This window comes from Balaenoptera borealis (genome assembly GCF_965194805.1).
Source record: "Balaenoptera borealis genome assembly, chromosome: 18".
NCBI lineage: Eukaryota > Metazoa > Chordata > Mammalia > Artiodactyla > Balaenopteridae > Balaenoptera > Balaenoptera borealis.
This window is the reverse complement of record NC_138877.1, coordinates 2287340-2312788: the sequence shown is the minus strand read 5'-3', so window position 1 is coordinate 2312788 and position 25449 is coordinate 2287340. Positions and strand designations below refer to the sequence as shown.

The 25449-nt window shown below is 39.0% G+C and overlaps 1 protein-coding gene across 5 annotated transcripts; it reads left to right on the top strand.

The window, feature by feature from the left end:
• Positions 1-42: 42 nt before the first annotated feature.
• SKA3 (spindle and kinetochore associated complex subunit 3) lies at positions 43-25420 on the top strand. 5 transcript variants are annotated; one of them, XR_014236795.1, is made up of 10 exons: positions 43-182; positions 3340-3401; positions 3509-3674; positions 6848-7247; positions 10802-10887; positions 16645-16730; positions 17974-18177; positions 19601-19731; positions 20031-22401; positions 22880-25420. XR_014236795.1 is itself a non-coding variant. In XM_082364967.1 (9 exons), the coding sequence occupies exons 1-8, from the start codon at positions 80-82 to the stop codon at positions 19727-19729; spliced, it is 1236 nt and encodes a 411-aa protein (XP_082221093.1). In that variant the 5' UTR covers positions 43-79; the 3' UTR covers positions 19730-19731; positions 21093-25420. The 5 variants fall into 5 exon arrangements, 3 of the variants coding, with proteins under 3 accessions (XP_082221093.1, XP_082221092.1, XP_082221094.1); XR_014236796.1 differs by having other exon boundaries at positions 20031-24389; positions 24466-25420; XM_082364967.1 differs by having other exon boundaries at positions 21093-25420.
• The last annotated feature ends 29 nt before the right edge of the window (positions 25421-25449 follow it).

The window sequence follows — 25449 nt, the reverse complement described above, 5'->3', positions numbered from 1 at the left end:
CGAGTCGCGGAACCAATGGCGTTTCCGGCGCCGGGATTCAAACGTGCGCGGGCACTGAGGACGAGTGCCGGGCTCGTCCATGGATCTGATCCGGGGCTTCTGCGGGAAGCTGCGGTCTCTGGCCGTCACCCTGGACGGCGAGACGGCCCGGCTGCAGCGAGCGCTGGACGGAGAGGACAGCGGTGAGTGAGCCGCGTGAGGGACGCTGGCGCGCGCGCTGGCCGACCGACAGGCGGCTGACTGTGAGGAGCCCTCCCGGGGGAGGCGGCGGCGCCCTTCGCCCCAGGCACCCCCGGGCCCGCCCAGCGCTGCGCGCAGCCTCTGCCCCGCCAGGGACGCGGGGCGGAGAAACAGCCGCACTTAGGAACCAAAGCCCTAATCGAGCCGGAAGGCTGGGCTCGCGATGCACGCGCTCGTTTACACACGACGAGCTTTCAAGTGCACGTAGTGGGGGCTTATCACGAAAAATACGACCAAGAGAAGATGAAACGTTTCTTCTAACAGCAGCCGCTCAGCCCTGTTCTTGACATGTAGAGTGACTTTGGTCTCACCCAGATGGTCCACAGTTGCCGTGTATTTTCCCCAACAAACCGTACTGCCAAAACGAAAGCTAATACGCAGTACTGCTTTTAAAAATATAGGTAAAGCAAAATCCTCCGCCACTAACGTTTGTATTAGAGACTTTCTGAAGTTGTTGCAAGAGTAGTGCAGATTTTGAGATTATTTTGTGCGTCATAACTGTAATCCGCCTTAAAATTTCGCACCCTGTAGACGCAGACTCACTTTCCTTTAACTATATTATGAATAGTTTTCCAGCCATTTAAAAATGTTTATGCTTGTGCCTGTGAAAGCAATATATGTGCACGGCAAAAAATTTGAGGTAACGCAGAAGTAGTTCTTTGCTATAACTTAACTGTCAGAAGACACAGCTATTAATAGTTCAGTAGCTTTTCTACCATCCTTACTTTTAGCGTTGCTTGTTTTGCTTGACTTTGTTTACGTAGTTGAGATAACGCTAGAAGACACAAAACTGTATTAATGGTTTTGGATTTTTTAGACATAGCTGAATAGTTTTCCATAAAGCTTGTGCTAATTTATCTCCTTACCAATCTATTGCCTGGTTACACACATTCTTTTTTTCCTTTTCGTTTTACAAGAAAAAGTTGGAATAATTTTTTCAATTCCTGGCCCGCATGTATTACGGAAAATATGGAATTGTGATAATTAGAGAAAATGAACATCCCCCAAAATCGCCTTCTGTGATCACAGTTATGAATCTCATAAAATTCACCATGTTAAAGGATACAATTCAGTGGTTTTCAGTATCTTCACAGAGGTGTGCAACCATCATCACACTGAGTTTAGATTTTCATAACCCCCCAAAACAAACCCCGGCGACTGTTAACAGCCACTCCCCGGAATCTTGCTCCCACCTGCCGCACTGCTTTATGCGGCCGCTAATCTACTTTCTGTCTCTCTAGATCTGCCTATTCTGGACATCTCCTATAAATGGAATTGTACAATCTGTAGTCTTTTGTGACTGACATTTCACTTAGCGAAGTGTTGCAAGGTTCATCCCTGTCATGGTAGCATGTATCAGTATTTCATTACACTTTATTGCTGAATAATATTTCATTGTATGGATTTACCACATTTTGTTTATCTGTTCATCAGCTGATGAACATTTGGGTCGTTTCTACTTTGGCTATTATGAGTAATGCTGTTGTAAACACTCGTGTGCCAACGCTTTATGTGAACGTAATGTTTTCAGTTCTCTTTGGTGTGCATTTAGAAGTGGAATTGCTGGGTCATGTGGTAAATCTGTGTTTAGCTTTTTGAGGAACGACCAAATTGTTTACCAAAGTGCATCACTGTACATTTCCACCAGCAATGAATGAGGGTTGCAATTTCTCCACATCCCCATCAACATTTGTTATTGTCTGTCTTTTTAATTATAGTCATTCTAGTGGTATGAAATACAATATCATTGTGTTGTTGATTTGCATTTTCCTAACGAAAATTGGTCAACTCTTTTTTTTATACAGCAGGTTCTTATTAGTTATCCATTTTATACATATTAGTGTATACATGTCAATCCCAATCTCCCAGTTCATCCCACCACCACCACCACCCACCCCCGCTTTCCCCCCTTGGTGTCCATACGTTTGTTCTCTACATATGCGTCTACTTCTGCCCTGCAAACCGGTTCATCTGTACTATTTTTCTAGATTACACATATATGCGTTAATATACGATAGTTGTTTTTCTCTTTCTGACTTAACTTCACTCTGTATGACAGCCTCTAGGTCCATCCACATCTCTACAAATGTGAAAATTGGTCAACTTTTAACAGGTGGAAGGAGATGGTCTTGAAAGGAGGCATGTTTTAGAAAAGAGAAATCTTTTTAAAAACTGCTTCTATGTTAGGTATATGCCCAACTGATTAATAAGAAAGGTGATGGTACAGTGGGTAAAGGATGTCTTTTCAGTGCCAGGTCAATTGCACACTCATATGGAAAAAAAAGAATGCATCTTGATCCTTACCTCTTGCCATACACAAAAATCAATTCCTGATGGATTGTAGCTCTAAATGCAAAAGGCCAGGACTTCCCTGGTGGTGCAGTGGTTAAGAATCCACCTGCCAATGCGGGGGACACGGGTTCGAGCCCTGGTCCCGGAAGATCCTACATGCTGTGGAGCAACTAAGCCCGTGCACCGCAACTCCTGAGCCCGCGTGCCACAACTACTGAAGCCCATGCGCCTAGAGCCCATGCTCTACAACAAGAGAAGCCACTGCAATGAGAAGCCCACACACCACAATGAAGAGTAGCCCCCGCTCGCCGCAACTAGAGAAAGCCCGCGTGCAGCAACGAAGACCCAATGCAACAAAAAATAAATTAATTAATTAATTTAATTTAATTAATGCAAAAGGCCAAACGATAAAGCTTTTAGAAGAAAACAAAAGCATTGTCACTGGCAAAGATTTTAAAAATAGGAACCAAAACGTGCTCACCATAAAGGAAAAACAGCTAAGTAGGACTGCATTCCCTCTTCCTTCCTCCAGTCCCTGATCTGAGTGCTGATTACGTAGGTATGTTCACTTTGAAAGTTCATCAAACTATATACTTATGGTTTCTATACTTTTCTGTATGTATGTTATAGTTTAATAAAAATTTTAAAGAAAAGTCTTAACACTTTTCTTTGCAAATGACAGGATATAAATTATAAATAAGTATCTACAAGGATTTTATAATTCTAAAAAACTATACTAAATTACATTTTCTTTCTTTTTCCTCCTTTTCCTTGTTATACTTTTTTCTTTCAATATTCATATTGAAGACTTTGAAGATTATCCAATGAGAGTTTTACATGACCTTCATTCAGAAGTCCGGACTCTAAAGGTATCAATCCTACAATATTAATTTATCATTTTTATGTGGTAATTTAAAAAAACTAAATAGACTTAGTCAAAAGTTAAATTAAAATGTACTTTCTTTCCTCATAAAAGGATGATGTCAATATTCTTCTTGATGAAGCAAGCTTGGAAAGTCAAGAAAGCATTGGTTTCATAAAGGCAACAAAAGTACTGATGAAAAAAAATTCAATGGATATCATGAAAATAAGAGAGTTTTTCCAGAAGTATGGATATAATCCACGTGCCAAGGAAAATTCAGGTGTGAATAACTTGCATTTTATAGCATTTGTTTTAGTATTAAAGAAAGAAGGCAGCATGATTAAGACTACTATAGGCTTGGCCATTGTTTCTAGTTCTGACTCTGCCATTATGTGATAGTCCTTTGATCATTTATTCAGCAATCACTGTGTTCTGGATGCAGTGCTAATCAGTGGTGCAATATAAAGACAGTCCTTGCTCTCCTTTGCAAATGCTAGATGAGAACCAACACAAAGCTAGATGAAAGAAGGGTATAAGATAAATCTACGTGACTTGAGGATAGTTGGTTTCTGGTCAGCTCTGCCAGTAAACAGCTGAGAGACCAACCTTAAGGCATGCTATTTCACTTTTCTTGTTCTCAGTTTCTTCTTCCATAGAATGAGAGATTTTTGGCTATATAAATTCATAAAGTCCTTTTTAGTTCTAAAATTCTAATGAAGGGTAGGATAGCATGATGGTTTAGAATTTAGAGTCAAACTGCCTGAGTTCACATCTCTAACTTCACCACTTACTAGCTATATGAATCTTTGACCAGTTACTTAACTTCGTACCTCACTTTCTCATCTATAAATGAGAGAATTTTTTGTGTGTTTGGCTGCGCCACATGGCTTGCAGTATCTTAGTTCCCCGACCAGGAACTGAGCCCAGGACCACGGCAGTGAAAGCACCGAGTCCTAACCACTGGACCACCAGGGAAGTCCTATAAAGTAGATATGTTTAATAGTATCTACCTCTGAGGCTGTATAAGGGTTAAATGAGATAAAATTTGCTTAGAACAGTACCTCGTATGCTAATCACCCATTGTTAACTGTTGTTATTGTTATACCCATAACTGTGAGTAACTAATTTCAGTATGCTTCAGTGTCTTCATTTCTGTTATGAGAGTCTTTGTACATAAATAAAACATTAATTAGATTCAACAAATATGTATATATCGAGGATATATATGAAGGTATATTAAATAATCCGCATGGTATAATGGAAAGAATTCAGTTGACTTTGGTGTGGACAGGTTGACTTTGGTTACTCAGAAACTGGTTCCACCAGTTACTGCATGTGTGACCTTGGATAATTTCTCTAAATTGCTTTTCCTCACTAGTGAACTAGAGATGCTAATACCTCCCTAAGAGGTAGTAATAATGGTGATTATTTTGTTAAACTCATCAGTGACAGCCTTATAATAAATTCAACGATAGGTTTTTTGGTAGTTCTTGTAACATTTCTCAAAATTAACAGAAAGCACAATGCCAAAACAGCTCTGAATCAGCAGCTCTTCCAAGGGCCAAAAGCCATGAAATCAAAGTTTATAACTTTTTTTTTAATGGTGCATCCTTCACATTTAACATGTCGTGGCATATCACGCACAAAAAAACAGTATCCTATCCTAGTTCATTTCGGTTGCCAATCAAAACAAGGAAAGTAATATCTTCATAGAAGAAGTGTGTACCTCTTCACCTCCTTCAATCCTTCACTTCCTTCAATCTGTAATGACTCCTAAAAAAAAAAAAGTATAAGTATTTTCTTTTTAATATTTATTTATTTATTTATTTGGCTGCGTTGGTCTTAGTTGCAGCATGTGGGATCTAGCTTCCTGACCAGGTAGGAAACCCGGGCCCCCTGCACTGGGAGCACAGAGTCTTAGCCACTGGACCACCAGGGAAGTCCCTTCCCGGTATTTTCTTAAAAAAGATGCAACAAACAGGAAACTTTAGAAAATTTTATTTCCCATTTCTTTCAATAAATATGTATGATTGTTACAATTAATATTTCCCATTTAGCAGCCAAATGTTATCTGTTCAAAATCATCTAAAACAAATCTCTTTATTAATAACTCCCTCCAAATGCTTAAACATATGGCAGCATTTAGAATCAAAAGATGTGGGTTCAGATCTTGGCTCTTTAAATTCTATCAGCTGAATGTTCTCCAAAATGTTGTTAAGTACCTTAATTTTTTAAATGAGGAAAAAATATTCAAAGTTTTTTTGTGCTTGGAGCAGTTAATATGAAAATTAAATGGAGTAAAAATTAAAAAAAAAAAAGAGAGAAATAAAAATTAAATATAAAAATGCCTATCCCATCGGGGATTCTAAATACATTTTAGTTCTCTTCCTTCATCTTACCCTCTCTTCTGTCTCTTCTTTCTATCAGCCCTTTCCAATTACTGGTTAATTTTCCTTCTCTACTTCATACTACATTTCTTTAATACACATTTTATATTTGTCATTCTGCATTTTCTTCCACCATTCCATTCTCTACTTTATACCTTTATACCTTGCTGTCTCACTGTCTCACCGAAGCCCTATCATTTGTTAAATTAATCTCTGCCCAAATCCTGACCAAATCCACTTACCTTCTATCTAGGTATCCTCTTTCACTTTCTGTTGTCTCTCACACCAAAAACTAGTATTTCTCCTTCTTGAACTCTTTCTTGGCATTGTAAGTGCTATCCTGGATCCAACCTAAGTTCCACACCAAACTTATTAACCACTGGTATACCCAGGAAATGGCAGAGGACTGTGGGAAAAGTATAGTTCTTAGTAAAGTTATTTAGTCTGAAATGTACAGTGTAGTGGTTAAGCATATGGGGGTCTGGAGTCAGATATAACCTATTAAAGACTGAGAAACTACTTGTCTCACTAATTTCTCCTCTGATTTCTCTCAAGTAGGTTTTTGATACAGGTGTTCCAGACTGACTTAGGTTAAAAATTTATATTTGTGTAACAGTCTTTCCTTTTTACCTTAGGCCATCTGTAAGTTAGAAATCTAAAATAATATTTTACTTTGTGTTAAATCTAGATTGTAGTTAATTCCACACTGTAATTAAATGTCATTACATGATAAGATAGTTTCATAATATGTTAAGACTAGTAAATCACATTAACTGAGAAAGTAAGGAAATGACACTTCTATTTGTGAGTGTTGTTTTTTCATCTTTTAACATTTTCGTTTACTCCCCTTCTCTAAATGTGTCACCTAGATGAGATATGGGTGGACGAGGCGGTACATGTCAGAAATTTAAAGGGACAGTTGAAATAAAACCTTAGAAAATAAGGAGAGAGCCAGGACCTTTGCTGATTTGGGACATTTCAAATGGAGCTGTCTTATGTGGTTTTAGTATATGACATTCTCTAGTCTGATGTTTGACCAGAATATGACCTTGATTTTTCCTCCCAGTGGATGAGCAAGAAGTCATTGACTCTAAACCAGAGTCCAATAAACGTGACAATCCTGAGAAGCCTGATGTGAAGGGTGATTTGTCGGATTCTGCTCCTCCAAGCAGTTCTGTTTCTGAGAAGCCTCCGCGTAGTCCACAACTTTCCGATTTTGGACTTGAGCGGTACATGATATCCCAAGTTCTGCCAAACCCTCCCCAGGCAGTAAACAACGAGAAGGAAGAGCCAAAAATTTTAACTCCGTTTTCCAAACGGCCACTAGTAAAAACTCCCAAATGTGCACTAAAGATGGATGATTTTGAGTGTGTGACTCCTAAATTAGAACACTTTGGTATCTCTGAATATACTATGTGTTTAAATGAAGATTACACAATGGGACTTAAAAATGTGAAGAATAACAGGTAAGCAGCTTTCTTAAAAGGAGCATTTTATCTAACTTTCTAAATCTTTTGTATTTATTGATTTTTTTTTCCCTAGAAGAAATACGTCTCAGACAATACCTTTCCTTCAAAGATTTTTCAGATACTTCATATTTCAAACTTCTCTGAATCACCAATTCCATCAGTAAAGTGTGAGCTATTAGTTTCCTCAGGTTAGAAGATATAGAAGGAATGGTAAGAGCCTGAAAACAGATGGTATATGGTACGATAGAGAAGAAGGGATAAAATAAACAGTAAAATTATTAAAAACTTACGACTGATTTGGTATGGAGACTTGGGAAGAGAAGAGGATCTTGGGTAAATCACAGATTTCTGTTTTGTTGCCTGAAGTGATGCTAGGGAACTAAAATAGGAACACCTGCAGCTTGGGATGCAGTAAAGGTGATGCGTTTCCTTACATGTTGGTTTTGAGGTGCTCTTAAGCTTAGGTATTTTAATATGAATTTGAAGCACAGTGATGAATTCCATACTAGACTAAAGAGATGGGGAGTGATTAGTATGGAAGTGGTAATTAATGAGTTACAATGAAGATGAAAATACCGCATATCACAGTACCACATATAAATCCATACCTTTAAGAACTGTAGTTATTAAAGAAGGAAAATAAACATTCAACTCAAAGTGTCAGAAAAAAACCCCACAACTGTGGGGAAAAGTGAAGGGAGTAAACACTAAAGATAAAATGTCATTACAAAATATTTTCAGAAGGGTAAAATTGATAGGTTGAAGAATTGGTTCTTATTTAAACATTAATGCAAATGGCAAAATTAGGAACTATGGGCTATATTTTTTATTTTTCAAGCTATTAGAAATACTATAGGGTATAATACTGGGAAATTTAGAAAATTCAGATAAATGAAAAAGTTTTGAAAACAACACAAAATTATCAAAACAGACTTGAATTAGAAAACCTGTATAGACCAAAAATCAGAGAAGAAAACTAGAAAAGTTATCAGAGAAATAGCTCCAAAAACCTCTGGGCACAGATGGTTTCCTAGATGAATCCTTTCATAATTTCAGAGAACATATACCTTCCATCTTACATAAAAGTTCTTTTTCTGAGAAGGAGACATATGTTCTAGTTCAGATGCCAACACCTAACCTGGGGACCTTCAGACTCAACAAACGCTAGTGAAATGGATACAACCATACCCATCCTGCTTACATAGAGTTAGTGGGGTATAATGGATAAAAAATTATAAACTGCCTTAAGAATGAGATACTATGAAAATAATGATTTTTAAAAAGAACTGTCATTCTCAGGGGTCTTCAAACTATAGCCAGAGACCAAACCCAGCCTACTGCCTATTTTTTGTAAATAAAATTTTATTGGAACACACACTCAAAAAAAAGTTATTTTTCTAAAACTAGAATAAGACAGAAAACTCTGCAGTTCAGTTTGAGATTGATATACCCTTGATACAAACACAGAAAGAGCACACTAAAGGAAGCTATGGCCCAATCTAATTGTGAATATAGATGTTAAAATCCCAATTAAAATACTCATAAATTGCATTCTACAGAATAGTAAAACTATAATGCATAACTTCCACGTTAAGCTTATCCCAGGAATGCAAAGACAGTTTAATATTTGGGAACTCATAAAATACACCATTTCTATGATTCAACAAGAAAAAAAAGTAGAGGACTTAACCTGGTGGTGCAGTGGTTAAGGAACCGCCTGCCAGTGCAGGGGACACGGGTTCGAGCACTGGTCCGGGAAGATCCCACATGCCGCAGAGCAACTAAGCTCATGCACCACCACTACTGAGCCCGTGAGCCACAACTACTGAAACCTGCGCACCAGAGCCCATGCTCTGCAACAAGAGAAGCCACCACAATGAGAAGCACATGCACCACAACAAAGAGTAGCCCCTGCTTGCCGCAACTAGAGAAGGCCCGTGCGCAGCAACAAAGACCCAATGCAGCCAAAAATAAAATTAATTAACTAATTAAAAACTAGGATAATCTCAATAGATTTTCCTATTATTCCTCAGTAAGGAATTTTATGAAATTTGACACCTGTTCTTCATTTAAATTTTTTGGTCAAACTCTAAGTGGAAAGATACTTCATTAACATAATAAACAATATGAATATCTAAATAGTGAAGCTATCTGTTACCATTATTAAACATTTTTTTTTAATGTCATTCTTGATGTTCTGGCCAATGTAATGAGATAGGAAACAGAAATAAGTATTACTGTGATGTATTTCTAGGCCATGTTTTGTGCCTGGGCAACTCGAGAAAGTCACATCTAAAATTTCTAGAAATAATAAAAGTTCAAGAAAGAAGCTGATATATTGATGATATATTTTTTATAGTTATAACTATTTAAAGTAATATGCTTTCCTATATTTTATTAATAACTAGTTGGTAAATACAGGGGGGAAAATCATTCAAATTTGAAACAGAAAGGTAAAATGCTCATGCCAATTGTATGTGAAAGACCTATATGAATAAAACCATTAAATATTTCTGAGTTATATAAAGGGAAAATTAGGATGGAAAAATATACCATATTCCTGAATAGAATGACTATTATTAAGATGTTCAATCATATCAAGTTAATTTATGGATATCATACAATTACAATAAAACCTTGGGATTTTTTTTTTTAAGGTAGAAAGGGATATTTGACAGAATTATTCTAAAATTATTTGGAAGAATAAAAAGTAAGGATAACTAAGAAAATAATGAAAAATAACAGTAATGAGGGTCCTTAACCTACTAGTTATTAAAATATATAAAGCTACAGTAAGTAAAGCAGTATAAAATTGGGACAGAATGGACCGATTGCAGGAACAGAATAGCCCAGAAACAGCCTCTAATTTACATAAGAACTTAATATATACTGAAGGTGTTTTTGAAGTAAAGGTTATCCAGTAAATTACACTAGGACAGTTGGTTAATTGAACCATCTTCCAGTATTCAGTGATATTCTTCTTTATAACTGTATTTCAGACATCTGGGTAATTGGCTAGAACTACCTTAAGATGGCAGGATCAGTCTTCTTAGTCTAAAAAAATGTTCTTAATCTCTATCTGTATACTGGTATAAAATTCCACTTTATGATTTTGAAGCCATGAGCTATACAATTCCTATATTTGAACTAATGTGTTGAACTCATAGCTTTCCTTTAAGTCAAAGTTTTTTTTGGTTTTTTTTTGGCTGCACGGCACATGGGATCCTAATTCCCCGACCAGGGATCGAACCTGTGCCCCCTGCAGTGGAAGCCCAGAGCCCCAACCACTGGACCACCAGGGAAGTCCCTATGTTAAAGACTTTCAACCCACTTCTAAGTCAAAACTGTCAATACAAAATGGTTCTTAACCTTTTTTTGAGCCATGGATATACATTTAAAAACAAAAAAACAATTTGTTCTATGGGACTACTGTTCCATAAAACATAACAATATTTGTCCAGACTTGATGATATATAGTAAGATTAAATTTTTTTCCAGAAGTTTAATATTAACTTTTTTTTTGACATTTATTTCCTTATGAATCACGCCAGTGAGGAGGCCATAGAAACAGAACCAGTGACCAACAATAATTTCTTTGCCACTCCTGGCCCCATAACCCAGCCATTGGAGAAAAATGGTAAGTGTGAAAATCAAGTTACTGCTCAGCTGTACTCTTTTCAGACTATCTTTGTACCAAAATATGGTTCTATCACCTTAGACATTCTAACAGCCTTCTGCATCTTCTCGGTTCATAATATTGAATTATAGGAAGTGCCATTCCATTCAGGTTCAGCATGATTTCATACAAGAGAAATATAATTTTCTGGTATGTTTTTCATACTCTTCCTGATTGTATTCAGTATTTTTCAGCTTGTTTGTTTGTTTTTAACATTTTAACTTAAAACATATATATTCATTCACCAATCTTTTGATGTAGAGCCAATACCTTTTTTTGTTTTAGTTTAGCTTCAGCCTATTGTTTAGAGTTCTACATTATCTTCCTTACGTAAACCACACCCAGAATACATCAGCTACCATTTCAAATTTTGGGTTTTTTTAATAGTACAAAAACTTAAAATCATTTTCATGTAGTGTTTTCATATTTGTCCCAGGAAACATGAAAACACTGGTTTTCACATAATATAAAATGAAAAATCCTAGAGTTTTATGATTTCTCTGAATAATTATTTATAATCATCTGGCCTATACCAAATTTATTGGAAATTTTTTTAAAGTAACTTATCTATCAGGTCTTTCCAAAGTTTTGGACATGTTTTCAGAAAAATTCTCTTTTTGTGCTAATTGCACTGACTTGTTATTAAATTAACAAATATTGCTGGTATAAACAGGTTTGAAAAAATACAACTGACTCATAGTAAGCTGAGCTCAACTTATAAGACCATGATTATATTGAATAGAGGCCTTTTTTTTTTTTTTAAAACAAAGAGAAAGAATGAACCACTACCTCCTTCACATCATACTCAGAAATCAATTCCCAATGGACTATAAACTTTTTAGAAAATGATAAAGGAGAATATCTTTAGGCCTTTTGAAGTGGGATGGATTTTCTAAAGAATAGCTTACCAACTGAAATCCTTTAATATACCATCAGCAGTATATTTCACGGAAGGAACAGAATGCTTACGTTTACCCATTAGTAATTTGGTTAAGTGGAGGCTTGTTAATAGAGTTTCTATTGTATTTAGTTTGACCCTATTTTTATGCCATTATTAGTTTTTATAGTCTCTACTTACTAAAATTTAGTAATTTGTTTACCATTGCTTCTTTTATCCCACTCATTCCTTCTGGGTTTAGATTTCCCTTTTTTTGTGTCACTCATTCTTTTTTTTTTTCCCCTCCTGTGCTATCATTTATGTTATTTACTTACTTTAAAAATTTTATTGAAGTATAGTAGATTTACAATGTCGTCGCTCATTCTTGAATGATAATTTAGCTGGATATAGACGACTAGATTGACAGCTTGTTTCTCTTGAACGTTTTAAAGAAAGTATTCCATCGTGACCTGGTATCTATTGCTGCTGGTGAGCAGAGTGCTATTGGTCTGATTAGCTTTCTTTTGTGGAAAATCTGTCTTTTTTTTCCTGGTAGTCTATAAGATTTTTATTTATTATGTTTAGAATTTAGTATGATTTTTCTCTTTTTTTTAACATCTTTATTGGAGTATAATTGCTTTACAATGGTGTGTTAGTTTCTGCTTTATAACAAGTGAATCAGCTATACATATACATATATCCCCATATCTCTTCCCTCTGTGTCTCCCTCACTCCCACCCTCCCTATCCCACCCCTCTAGGTGGTCACAAAACACCGAGCTGATCTCCCTGTGCTATGCGGCTGCTTCCCACTAGCTATCTATTTTACATTTGGTAGTGTATATATGTCCATGCCACTCTCTCACTTCGTCCCAGCTTACCCTTCCCCCTCCCCATGTCCTCAAGTCCATTCTCTAGTAGGTCTGGGTCTTTATTCCCATCCTGCCCCTAGGTTCTTCATGATCTTTTTTTTTTTTTAGATTCCATATATATGTGTTAGCATACGGTATTTGTTTTTCTCTTTCTGACTTACTTTACTCTGTATGACAGACTCTAGGTCGATCCACCTCACTACAAATAACTCAGTTTCGTTTCTTTTTATGGCTGACTAATATTCCATTGTATATATGTGCCACATCTTCTTTATCCATTCATCTGTCAGTGGACACTTAGGTTTCTTCCATGTCCTGGCTATTGTAAACAGAGCTGCAATGAACATTGTGGTACATGACTCTTTTTGAATTATGGTTTTCTCAGGGTATATATATATGCCCAGTAGTGAGATTGCTGGGTCATATGGTAGTTCTGTTTTTAGTTTTTTAAGGAACCTCCATACTGTTCTCCATAGTGGCTGTATCAATTTACATTCCCACCAACAGTGCAAGAGTGTTCCCTTTCCTCCACACCCTCTCCAGCATTTATTGTTTCTAGATTTTTTGATGATGGCCATTCTGACCAGTGTGAGATGATATCTCATTGTAGTTTTGATTTGCATTTCTCTAATGATTAATGATGTTGAGCATTCTTTCATGTGTTTGTCGGCAATCTGTATATCTTCTTCAGAGAAATGTCTATTTAGGTCTTCTGCCCATTTTTGGATTGGGTTGTTTGTTTTTTTGATATTGAGCAGCATGAGCTGCTTGTAAATTTTGGAAATTAATCCTTCGTCAGTTGCTTCATTTGCAAATATTTTCTCCCATTCAGAGGGTTTTCTTTTCATCTTGTTTATGGTTTCCTTTGCTGTGCAAAAGCTTTTAAGTTTCATTAGGTCCCATTTGTCTATTTTTGTTTTTATTTCCATTTTTCTAGGAGTTGGGTCAAAAAGGATCTTGCTTTGATTTATGTCATAGAGTGCTCTGCCTATGTTTTCCTCTAAGAGTTTGATAGTGTCTGGCCTACATTTAGGTCTTCAATCCATTTTGAGTTTATTTTTGTGTATGGTGTTAGGGAGTGTTCTAATTTCATTCTTTTACATGTAGCTGTCCAGTTTTCCCAGCACCACTTATTGAAGAGGCTGTCTTTTCTCCATTGTATATTCTTGCCTCCTTTATCAAAGATAAGGTGACCATATGTGCGTGGGTTTATCTCTGGGCTTTCTATCCTGTTACCTTGATCTGTATTTCTGTTTTTGTGCCAGTACCATACTGTCTTGATTACTGCAGCTTTGTAGTATAGTCTGAAGCCAGGGAGCCTGATTAGTCCAGCTCCGTTTTTCTTTCTCAAGATTGCTTTGGCTATTCGGGGTCTTTTGTGTTTCCATACCAATTGTGAAAGTTTTTTTTCTAGTTCTGTGAAAAATGTCATTGGTAGTTTGATGGGGATTGCCTTGAATCTGTAGACTGCTTTTGGTAGTATAGTCATTTTCACAATGTTGATTCTTCCAATCCAAGAACATGGTATATCTCTCCATCTATTTGTACCATCTTTAATTTCTTTCATCAGTGTCTTATAGTTTTCTGCATACAGGTCTTTTGTCTCCTTAGGTAGGTTTATTCCTAGGTATTTTATTCTTTTTGTTGCAATGATAAATGAGAGTGTTTTCTTAATTTCACTTTCAGCTTTTTTATCATTAGTGTATAGGAATGCAAGAGATTTCTGTGCATTAATTTTGTATCCTGCTACTTTACCAAATTCATTGATTAGCTCTAGCAGTTTTCTGGTAGCATCTTCAGGATTCTCTACGTATAGTATCATGTCATCTGCAAACAGTGACAGCTTTACTTCTTCTTTTCCAATTTGGATTCCTTTTATTTCTTTTCCTTCTCTGATTGCTGTGGCTAAAACTTCCAAAACTATGTTGAATAATAGTGGTGAGAGTGGGCAACCTTGTCTTGTTCCTGATCTTAGTGGAAATGGTTTCAGTTTTTCACCATTGGGGACGATGTTGGTTGTGGGTTTGTCATACATGGCCTTTATTATGTTGAGGTAAGTTCCCTCTAGGCCTACTTTCTGGAGGGTTTCTATCATAAATGGGTGTTGAATTTTGTCGAAAGCTTTCTTTGCATCTATTGAGATGATCATATGGTTTTCCTCCTTCAATTTGTTAATATGATGTATCACATTGATTGATTTGCATATATTGAAGAATCCTTGCATTCCTGGGATAAACCCCACTTGATCATGGTGTATGATCCTTTTAATGTGCTGTTGGATTCTGTTTGCTAGTATTTTGTTGAGGATTTTTGCACCTATGTTCATCAGTGATATTGGCCTGTAGTTTTCTTTCTTTGTGACATCTTTGTCTGGTTTTGGTATCAGGGTGATGGTGGCCTTGTAGAATGAGTTTGGGAGTGTTCCTCCCTCTGCTCTATTTTGGAAGAGTTTGAGAAGGATAGGTGTTAGCTCTTCTCTAAATGTTTGATAGAATTCGCCTGTGAAGCCATGATTTTTCAAGCTAAGGACTCATGTCCTTAATTCTGGAAAATTCTCTGACATTACCTCTTTAATAATATTACTTCTTTCCTAATTCCTCGATTTTTTTCCTCAGATTCCTGTAAGATATATTTTAGAATGTTATCCTTCAGCCTCCTTGGTTTTGTGTTTTTTTTTGTTTTTATAATTTGTGTTTTTTTTTGTTTTTATAATTTTATTTATTTTTGGCTGCATTGGGTCTTCGTTGCTGTGCGTGGGCTTTCTCTAGTTGCAGCAAGCAGGGGCTACTCTTCGTTGCGGTATGCGGGCTTCTCATTGCGGTGGCTTCTCTTGTTGTGGAGCGCAGGCTCTAGGCGCATGGGCTTAAATAGTTGTGGCATGCGGGCTCAGTAGTTATGGCTCATGGGCTCTAGAGCGCAGGCTTAGTAGTTCTGGCACATGGGCTTAGTTGCTCCGTGGCACGTGGGATCTTCCCGGACCAGGGCTCGAACCTGTGTCCCCTGCATTGGCAGGCAGATTCTTAACCACTGCACCATCAGGGAAGTCCCTATTCATTTGTTTCTTAAGGGATAGTTAAATTGTTTTTTTTGTTTGTTTTTTTTGTTTACTGTTACAGGCAGTGCTCTAGTTAAATTGTCCTTTGGACACATGTCTCTCACATCTTGGAGTAGAATTTCTAGATCAAAGGGGATGCACATCTTTACTTATTCTAGAAAATGCTAAATTGTCACTGTAGAGTGGCTATTGTGGTTTATTCTCACCAAGAGTGTTTGAGTTCCTGTTTCTCCATCTTTTTCAGCACTTGATGATTAGACTTAATAAACTTTTGCCAGTTTGATCATTTTGCTAACATGTTTACTTTTTCTCTTTGGTATTTTTAGGGTGCTTGCATACTTTGTTACAGATAGCAAATGTCCATATACACATGTTCTTGTTTCTAGGTTCTCTCTTCCGTTCCAGTAGCCAGTTCTTCCATCCTTGGCCAGTGTTACACTGCTTTTAGCTACTACACCTACAGAGGAAGTCCTTGTATCTTGGAGGGCAAGTGGCCTTCCTTGCCCTCTTCCTCCTCCTTTTTCTTCTTCAGAAATTTGATTTTCCCATAAAGGTCTTACACAGTTTTTAACAGATTTATATGTAGGTATCTTATCTTTTTTGTTGCTATTGTGAAAAATATTCTTTTTCACATATATTTTTTATTGTTTGTTGATCTTATACTAGAACTATTCATTTTTGTGTATTGCATTTGCATCTTGCAACCCTGCTGAACTTTTACTAGTGCTAATGATAATTAGATTGTGAATATGACAGTTTTGTTTTTTCTTGTCAAGTACACAATAGTTATAATTTCTTAAATTATTAAAAATAAAGTGCACAAATTAAACTGACAAAGATTATAATATAAAAGTTAAAATCTTTATTTCAGCCTTATTTTCAAATATGTATTTCATGCCATTGTATGTCTTCTAGATGCCAAGCATACACATTCTCCCGTGGCACCTACATTCTGCACTCCTGGTTTGAAAATCCCTTCTACAAAGAACAGCACAGCTTTGGTAAACTTCCATAAAATTGAAAGTGCTAATCTTTTCCCCAGTGAATTCGATACACTATTTCCAGACTCTAACAGTCTGTTTAAAAAACGTAGACTGTTGTAGCCTTTGGGAGTATATTTACAGTGTTTCCGGAGGGTCATTCGGCAGCAATTATCAAGAGCTTTAAAATTTTTCCATACCCTTTAACCAGAATTTATTCTAAGGCACATTGGGACAAAGATTTATAACAATGAAGTTATAGAGGGAAGAATAGTGTTATTTATAAGAGCAGAATATGGGAACAAACTAAATGTCAAATGATAAACGGGAAGCAAAATATATTACGGTAAATCCATAAGAGCCAGTGTCATGTGACTAGGATGTTTTGAAAAACAGATAAGAACATCCAGAAAGAATGTCTTCAAGAAATATTTAATGATATGGAAAATGATATATATGTGTATGTATATAAATACACACATACACATATATTTTATTTTAAGGAATAAGAATGGATAGAAAAACACCAAAAAGTGGTTATCTGTGGGTGATTTTTATGCCTTTTTTTCCAGATTTTTCCCATTGAACAAATTTACTATGTAATCAGAACCTCAGCCCTGTTTAAAGTTGGTATGAACACTTAAGACAACCAGTATGGTAGATTGGGCCGTCCAGTGGATCTTCCAGCAGTGATGGAAATGTTCTGTAATCTGTGCCGTCCAGTGTGGTAGCTAGCTGCTGAGCACGTAAAATGTAGCTGGTGCCTCCGAGGAGCTAATTTTCAGTTTAATTTTATTAATGTATAATTAAATTTAAATAGCACCATGCGACTTGTGGTAATCCACTGCTTATGTTCCTGGCCTCATTGCTGACGCTGCCCTAGGGGGACGGGCCGGGTTGGCATGAATGGGCTTTCTCCCTGGCAGCAGTGAGGGCGTAGCTCATCCTCCTACGACTCTTACCTGGCCCAGGATAGTGTTGCCTGAGTCTGGGTGGTGAATCCGTCTAAATCTGGGGTTCAGCCAACAGGCCTATTTAGATTTCACATGAAGCTCTTGCTCAGCCTTCAGTAATGACGATGGTACTTTTTCCTCCATATGCCATTTCTTTGTGTCCTTGATTTTATTTAGTTCTCGGTCAGGGAAGAGGGGGTCATTTTGGGGCCTACTTAGAGATCACAACAGAACTAACAATTGACTAACAATGTTTATTTACTATATTACTTTATACCACCATAATTTAATTATTTCTTTTTATGCTATAGGTATCCACAAATTATGCATTATCAAAAACAAATAGTTCATCAAATGACTTGGAAATGAAAGACAGTACATCGTTAGTTTTAAATTCAGACGAGTGCTTTGAGAATTTTGCAGATCCCTCTTCTCCTACGATTTCTTCTTATGAGAATCTGCTCAGAACACCTACACCTCCAGAAGTAACTACAATTCCAGAAGATATTCGCCAGGTTATTTTTCTAGGCTATTGTTTGTTTTCTGCGAAAATACCTGAAAATGATATTTAACTGTGTTACTTATCATCGGGCTAATGTGCTGGTTTGGATCTAAATCTAAATTCTGGGCTGTTAAGCCTGTCTAAGACCACCTGGCTAAGGCTCTTCAGAGCTGAGCACAAGCTAGTGATGTCATCATGCCTTTGTTCCCTCATGAGGCATTTTCTCTTTAACTTCATGTTCTGAAATGTATTCTTATAATATTTTCTAATCATTGTTCAAATGTGATCACCATGGTGACCATTGTTTCCATTGGTGTTTCTAGCAAAGTCAGAAATGTCATTTACCTTCCAGTTCTCCAGAGTTGGAGTATCATGAATAACTTGTATCAGTGTTTCTTGAACTTGAGATGTCTTGGGCCTCAGTTTGAGAAACATTTGTTTAAATATATTAGAATATCTGATTCTTTTTTTTTTTTTTTTTTTTTTGGCCGCCGCGAGGTTGGTGGGATCTTAGTTCCCTGGCGAGGGATTGAACCAAGGCCCCAGCATTGAAAGCACCGAGTCCTAACCACTGGAACGCCAGGGAATTCCCATAGAATATTTGATTCTTTAGTACAACATAATTTACCAGTAGTCTGTTACTGGTTTATAGCAACTACCGACTCTACTAAATAACTACCAGCCTGATTCTTTGAGCATCCCCTCTTGATAAAAGTTACAGTGTTGGGGAGTTATTGCTTAAGCAAATGGAATTCTTAATAACCATTCTAGAGACCTTCCTAGCTTATTGAGAAGGGTAAAGCTACTTGGGGAAATACCCAAATGCCATTGGAAGGGACTCATCCTAAGATATCAGTAAAGTATTTGTTATCCTTCTTTCTCTGTCTTTTCTGCTTTCCTGGCACTATAATAAACTGAGGGAGGAAGGAGCATCTTCTGTCTATAGGCATTATATACAGTTTCCAGTTTGCCATAGTGATCCTTCTCTCTTCATTTCTGTGTTAAAGGAGGGAAACCTTGCATTTAATGTATTACCTCTTTGTGAAAAAATTATAGTTGATATTTCAGATTCTTGTTTTTATAATCTTTATAGCTGACGATCTTTCTTTTGAGCATTTATTTCACCTCTTTCCTATATAGATTTCCCTAACGTCTTTGTAAAGGCTTGATTTGCTCTCAGGGATGCACTGCTGCTTGCTTCCGTTAACCCAGCAGTACATTTAGAAGCTTTAGAAATCCCCGCTACACCCAAGTTAAACTTCTAATATCTCCATCTCTGTGCCGCTGAACGCCTGTGCTGCTAAATATTCTGACTGTTTTAAATAACCCAGATCTTCAAATTTTCCTTGGCTTTTTCTTGAATGTTTTATAACAGCTTCCAAATTTATATTATGTTGTTCGTATGACTTGGTGAAAGGAGTTTGCTTTTCTTTTAGATTTTATCAAAATACAACTCAAACCTAGCTACTCTGGTAGCAGTTAGAGAAGTGCCACCCAGCAAAGTGTTCCTTCCTCGGTGTGAAGGACAGGACGTCCGAAACGCTGGCAACAGAGAAAACTGGTGAAAGTGAGTATGTTCCCATCCTAAAGGGACTAGATGTGTTATCTGAGGAGAACACTGGAATGGTAATAAACATCTGTAATTGACATCTGCCAGCTAGGTAACAGCCCATCTCTCTTTTGGTCCAGAATTCGTGATCCCTGCATCTCAGGCTCCCACACTACCATGTTTTACAGTGTCACTGGGAATCTACTCCCAACCATATTATGAGTGTAAAAGTAGATGGCTTCAGTGTCGTGTCATTTGTTTCGTTGAAGGCTATTGGTTATACCTAATTGATATTTTCTATTTGTATCTTTCTACAGAAATGGTAGTGGATCCATCCTTCCATTATAGAAACTGAACAGAATGAGGTGAAAGCAAATCTGCTCTTGCTTTGTTTTTCACATTCCCCGACATCTTTCCCCTTTTGAAAATCCAACTCATATTAAAGATGAGCATGGACACTGATGTCATAAAATGCTTTTTATTAAGTTTGATTTAGTCTAACCTCAGGCTTGTTGACGTGTAGTTCAGTTACTCAGTTTTGAAAGATCATTACTATTTCACTGATTTCAAATTTACCCTGCCTAATGGAAGAGTATGGTTTAAGTAACATTAGGAAGCAGGATAAATAATTTTTGAAATTTAAACGTTACTGTTTGCTACTCAGATAAGGCCACCTTCAGTCTTCTTGGGCTAGACAGTTGTTGCTAGACCTGGGCTTCCTTGGGTCTAGCTCTGCCCTTCTGCCTCCTCTCATGACTGTCCCAAGTCTTTTACACCTTTTATTTCGACAATGCTCTTTTAAGGCACTGTTGTTTACAAATGACAGCTTAAATTAATTTAGGAAGAGAGGAATTTACAGGCCTAGGTAACTATACTGAAGTAGGTGTCTCGGACATTCGGAATTAGACACTTGCCTGCTGTCAGGACGGATGTTTTATTTTTACTTGTCAGCTTCATCCTTTCAAATCACCTCTTCCCAGCACACGGCTGCAACCTCTCCAGGTCCCCGTCCGGCTCGCGGCCCAGCAGCCTGAGCCTCACGCTCTGTGGAGGGTCCCCGGACTCCTCCTGGCCAGGTGCTCATCTCTGGGCTGTCCGCTGTGCCTCTAGAGCTGTCTGAGAGCTCCAGGCTGCCCTGTCCATGGAGCCCAAGATCCTTCCGGTCTAAGTAAAGTTGATGCAGCAAAGATTATCCTCTTTTATGGTTGGGCCTTGAAAGTCAAATGTGAAGACTTGTCACATTGTGAATCTTCGTTTTGTCAGAAAATTGTCACTAAAACAAAACAATTTATTCTTTGTTCTAGGAACTACTGTGTAATAATTTTTTGCTAAATATTGATACAATGTAAAATTCAAGATACTTAGTTTTATTTTTCCAGGTAAGCTCTGGTCAGCCTTGTATACGATGGTGACTCCCAAATTATATCAGCCTTTTATACGCTATTTACCATGGCTCTGTGTACCTAAGTCCACGGAATGGACAGATTGCTTGAAGGAGGGAGTATATTCAAAGTGCACGCAGGGCTGAGTCCTGGAGTTCCATTTTAGAAGATGGAAAGAGGCAGAAAAATCTAGCAAAGGAGACGAAGAAGAAGCTGGTGACGTAGGAAGGAAATACTTCAAGCTGAGTGATCGATTCTATCAACACTGCTGAGAATCCAAGACAAGACAGAATTACCACTGGACTTGGCAAAATTGCTGTTACTGACAGCACAGATTAATTCCGACAGGGTGCTCAGGACGGACACCTGGAGCGGACTGGAAAGGTCGGAGGTGAGGAAGCAAAGGTCATGGACCGAGACGCTCCTTTCATGAGTTCTGCTCAAGAAGGGAGAGAAGAAATGGTGCTGCAGCCAGAGGGGGTGTGAGTGAAACCAGGTTTTTGAAGATGGGAAATAAAGAACGTTCCATTAATCATTTCTGACGGCCTGCTGGGTGTGTCCACCTGTCTTGTGATGGCCCCTCAATCCCTGTGATGGCCCCTCAATTCAGTCTGTCCAGAATTTCTCTTTCCCTGGCCCTTACCACTCTCCTCCTGTGATCTTAGTTTCTGCTCCCTAGAACTAGGATGCTTCCGGCTTATCAACCTTCAAACGTTACCCTTCAGTGTCTTCCCACTGCTCTCAAGATGAATCCAGGGTCCCAGCGTGGCCTCCAGGGCCGCCCCGTGTGACTCGACCCTCAGCTGCTCCTCCCTCTGGTCTCAAAACCTGGGCTCCAGCCGGCAGGCGGCCTTTCCTCTCCTTCCCTGCTTTCCTGCCCTGGGCTTCACACGCCCCGGGCTCCACATGTGCTCTCTCTGCCCAAATGGCTTCTCCCGCCCACTCCGCTCAGCTGTCTGTCCCTCACATCCTTATGCTGGAGATACTTGACGTTTTTGTCTGCCCACCACTCCTACCCCCTTAAACGAAAACGCTCCGATTTTCCCTGAACTCAGCCCAGTTCCAAGACCAACCAAGCAGGGCACAGTCCCTGACCAGTTGGTATTGGGCACGTGACCCACGTCATATCCAAGAGAGCCAATTCTGGGACTTTGGGGAACTACTAGGAAGAGCAGCACGTCTTTCTGGACGTGCAGAGATGTGCACCCAGAGCCACGAAGGGAGAGGCCGAAGGCGGAGCTGCCGCAGAAGCTCCAGCGGGGGACGTGTGAGAGCTTGGAGGCCAGCTCCAACCCCTGTTCTTCAGGTCCATGATTCATAAACTCCTTGTTTTCTCGTTACGTGAAGCTCTTAACAGTCCTGCCTCATCTGCTTCAGGACTCAGATTAAATGTCATTTTATCAAAGATTTTACCCACCTTCCCAGTCAGCACCCTATTCTCATCCTTTATAGAACTTGGTAGAATCTGTAACAGAATATTTGAGGGTACCTTTATTTAATGTCCATTGCCCCACTGGACCATAAGGTCAGTGTGGACAAGGACCTCATCTGCTTGCCTTGTTCATTATGACACTGGTACCTGCCAACAAAATATTTATTGGTTAGTGATAACATCAAACACTTACTGAGGTCTTACTATGCTAGGCATGGTTCTAAGTACATTCATTAACCCATTTCATTCTTAAAAAGTAACTCTTAGCAAATAGGTGCTAGCATTTCGACTTTTCAGATGACGAAATTGAGGCTTTAATGCTGGACTTCTCTTTCCACGTCCCATTTCCCAGCCCAGATCTTGCTGACCGCCTCTGGGGTGTGTCCCCTACCCACCATCCTCCGCTGCGCCCCCGCTTGTCACCTGAGGGCACAAGCATCTCATGGTCCTCTTCATCCAGATCTCTGGCCAAACTCCTGGTGAGTGCTCCGGGTGTCCCTGCTGTTTCCGCTTCAGTGCCTTTGTTCACGCCACACCCTTTATCTACTGGGAGCCTAAATCCAAGCCCTGTGGGCGCTGAACAAGGTCACGTGCCATCCTCAGCAGCAACTTCGCGTGACACCGTCTTATCCGCCTCTGATCATCGGGCATTTACACCTTTTGTTACCAGACTAAGGCTTTCTGAGGAAGGGTCTGTGTGTTGTTTGTCTGCACCCCCAGGCCCACGGCATTCACCCATATTTTATTCCCTGGAAGTGCGGGAGGAGCTAGTAATACTACAAATTCTGACAGTTTCCAATAATGTATGCAGGTTTTGAAAATGCCTCAGGTGGTTCACCTCAGTCATAGTTTAAACTGCTGTAATTTCATCCTCTGTGGGACATTTTCTGAGGAGTTGGTTGCAGCTGGGCTGGCCTGCTGGCGTGGGAAGGAGCAGGAAATTCTGACAGCCGAAGGCATGAAGTGAGGGGGCTACAAATGCCTTTTTTCTTCTTTGTTTTTAAAACAGCTGTTTATTGAACAGTCCCTCTCTACCATGCCCCTCCTCTGAGCCCCCTTTCATTTGGCTCTTCTCAACAATGTTCTGAGGTAGGCGTGTGATTAGAACACCTTTATACAGTAAACTCCTCACGACATTCCCAGGCTGATGGGTTTTGCTTATTAAAATTATCTTAGTATTTATTTAGTATTAAAATTGCTTTTTAGGTTTCAGCCTATTCCTCCTAGGGATTACGGGGGTGGGGGAGAGAGATCAATGACTGTCTTCATGGAAGAGTTGCCTAGTTCATGATTAATCCTACCAGAATAAGTATGCTTCCTTCAAGCTTGCTCCGTTACAGGTTCCAAGAAACTGTAGCAATTTGTGAGAACAACCTGTATCTAAGCAATACAATACACACCAGAACACTCACACCTCACCTGGAAACCACGACCATATCATTTCCTTAAAAGACAGGTGTTTTGGTTTGTACCAAAACTGAAGCAGGTCCACGTACTCTGGATGACGGTCCCCTGGCAGCAGTCTGCAATGCAGAGGACAGCTTCACCACGAGAGCAGTGCCAGTGCAGCGGGCGGAAGCCAGCTGGCAGTGAGCTGAGGACAGCACAACACTGTTTTTGGAAACGTATGTTTCAAGTCACCTATCGTTGGCTCCCTAGCTTCCCAGCCCACTTGCGAGCTGTTACGTAAAGCGGGCCTCCACTTCCGCTGAAGTGAACATGGTAGCCGCTGCCTGCACCTCAGTGCTGAAGGTTACATGAGGTCAGGCACACCCGCGCTCCCAGCACAGCTCCGCACTCAAATTATAAGCTGCTCAATTTCACAACAGCTAAGTTTGGAGTTTGTGATAGAACAGAAACAGGTAGGCTGAGTTCTGCTCTATATAAGAGTAACAAGAGTTTGCCTAACAGTTTAACAGCTTTCTTTCCCCTTGACAGCTGCCCCTACATGCACACACACACACAGAGCTGACATCTGAAACATCCCGAGCCAGCACCCAGGATGGTAATGAAAATTTAAGTATAAACTTAACATCGACTCCCTACCGAGGATCCAGTAAATAGCTGAAAATGCCAAGCTCCTGTACGCTGTGAGAAAACTGAAGATACCACCCTCCGAAGGGAAAACACTTCAAGAGCCTGTGAGGCAGTCAGGATGCTGAAGGCTGAGCACGTGCCGTCACGGTGACCGTGACACAGCTCGGCTGCTCACTCAACGCCGTACTGTCACAGCCAGAGGTGAATAAGGACCAAGTACGAGCCTTTTCATTCTTAGCATTATATTCAATGATAAATTCACTAGGGATTCTTTAGCTGTACTTCTGGTGGAAGATTGCAATCTTTAAAGGAAAAATTCCATGTTGGGACATAGAGGTGGCCTACAGACACATGGAAAGGTGCTCAACATCACTAATCATCAGGGAAATGCAAATCAAAACCACAAAAATAACACCTGACACCTGTCAAAAAGACGAGAGATAAGTGTTGGCAAGGGTGTGGAGAAAAGCTATCTGCACCCCCATGTTTACTACAGAATTATTTATAATAGCCATGGTATGCAAACAACCTTAAGGGTCCGTGGGTGGATGAATGGATAAGAAAGTTGTGAGATACATACAGACACATACATACACATATATACATGCAATGAAATATTACTCAGCCATAAAAAAGAAGGAAATCTTGCCATTAGCAACAACTTGGATCTAGAGGGCATTATACTGAGTGAAATTAGAGAAAGGTATCAAGTACCACATGATCTCACTTAGATGTAGAATCCAAAACACAAAACCAACCAACAAGACAAAACCAAACTCACAGATACAGAGAACAGACTGGTGGTTATCAGTGGTGACGGGGGTAGGGGTGGGCAAAAGGGTAAAGGGGGTCAACTGTATGGTAACAGATGGCAACTACAGACTT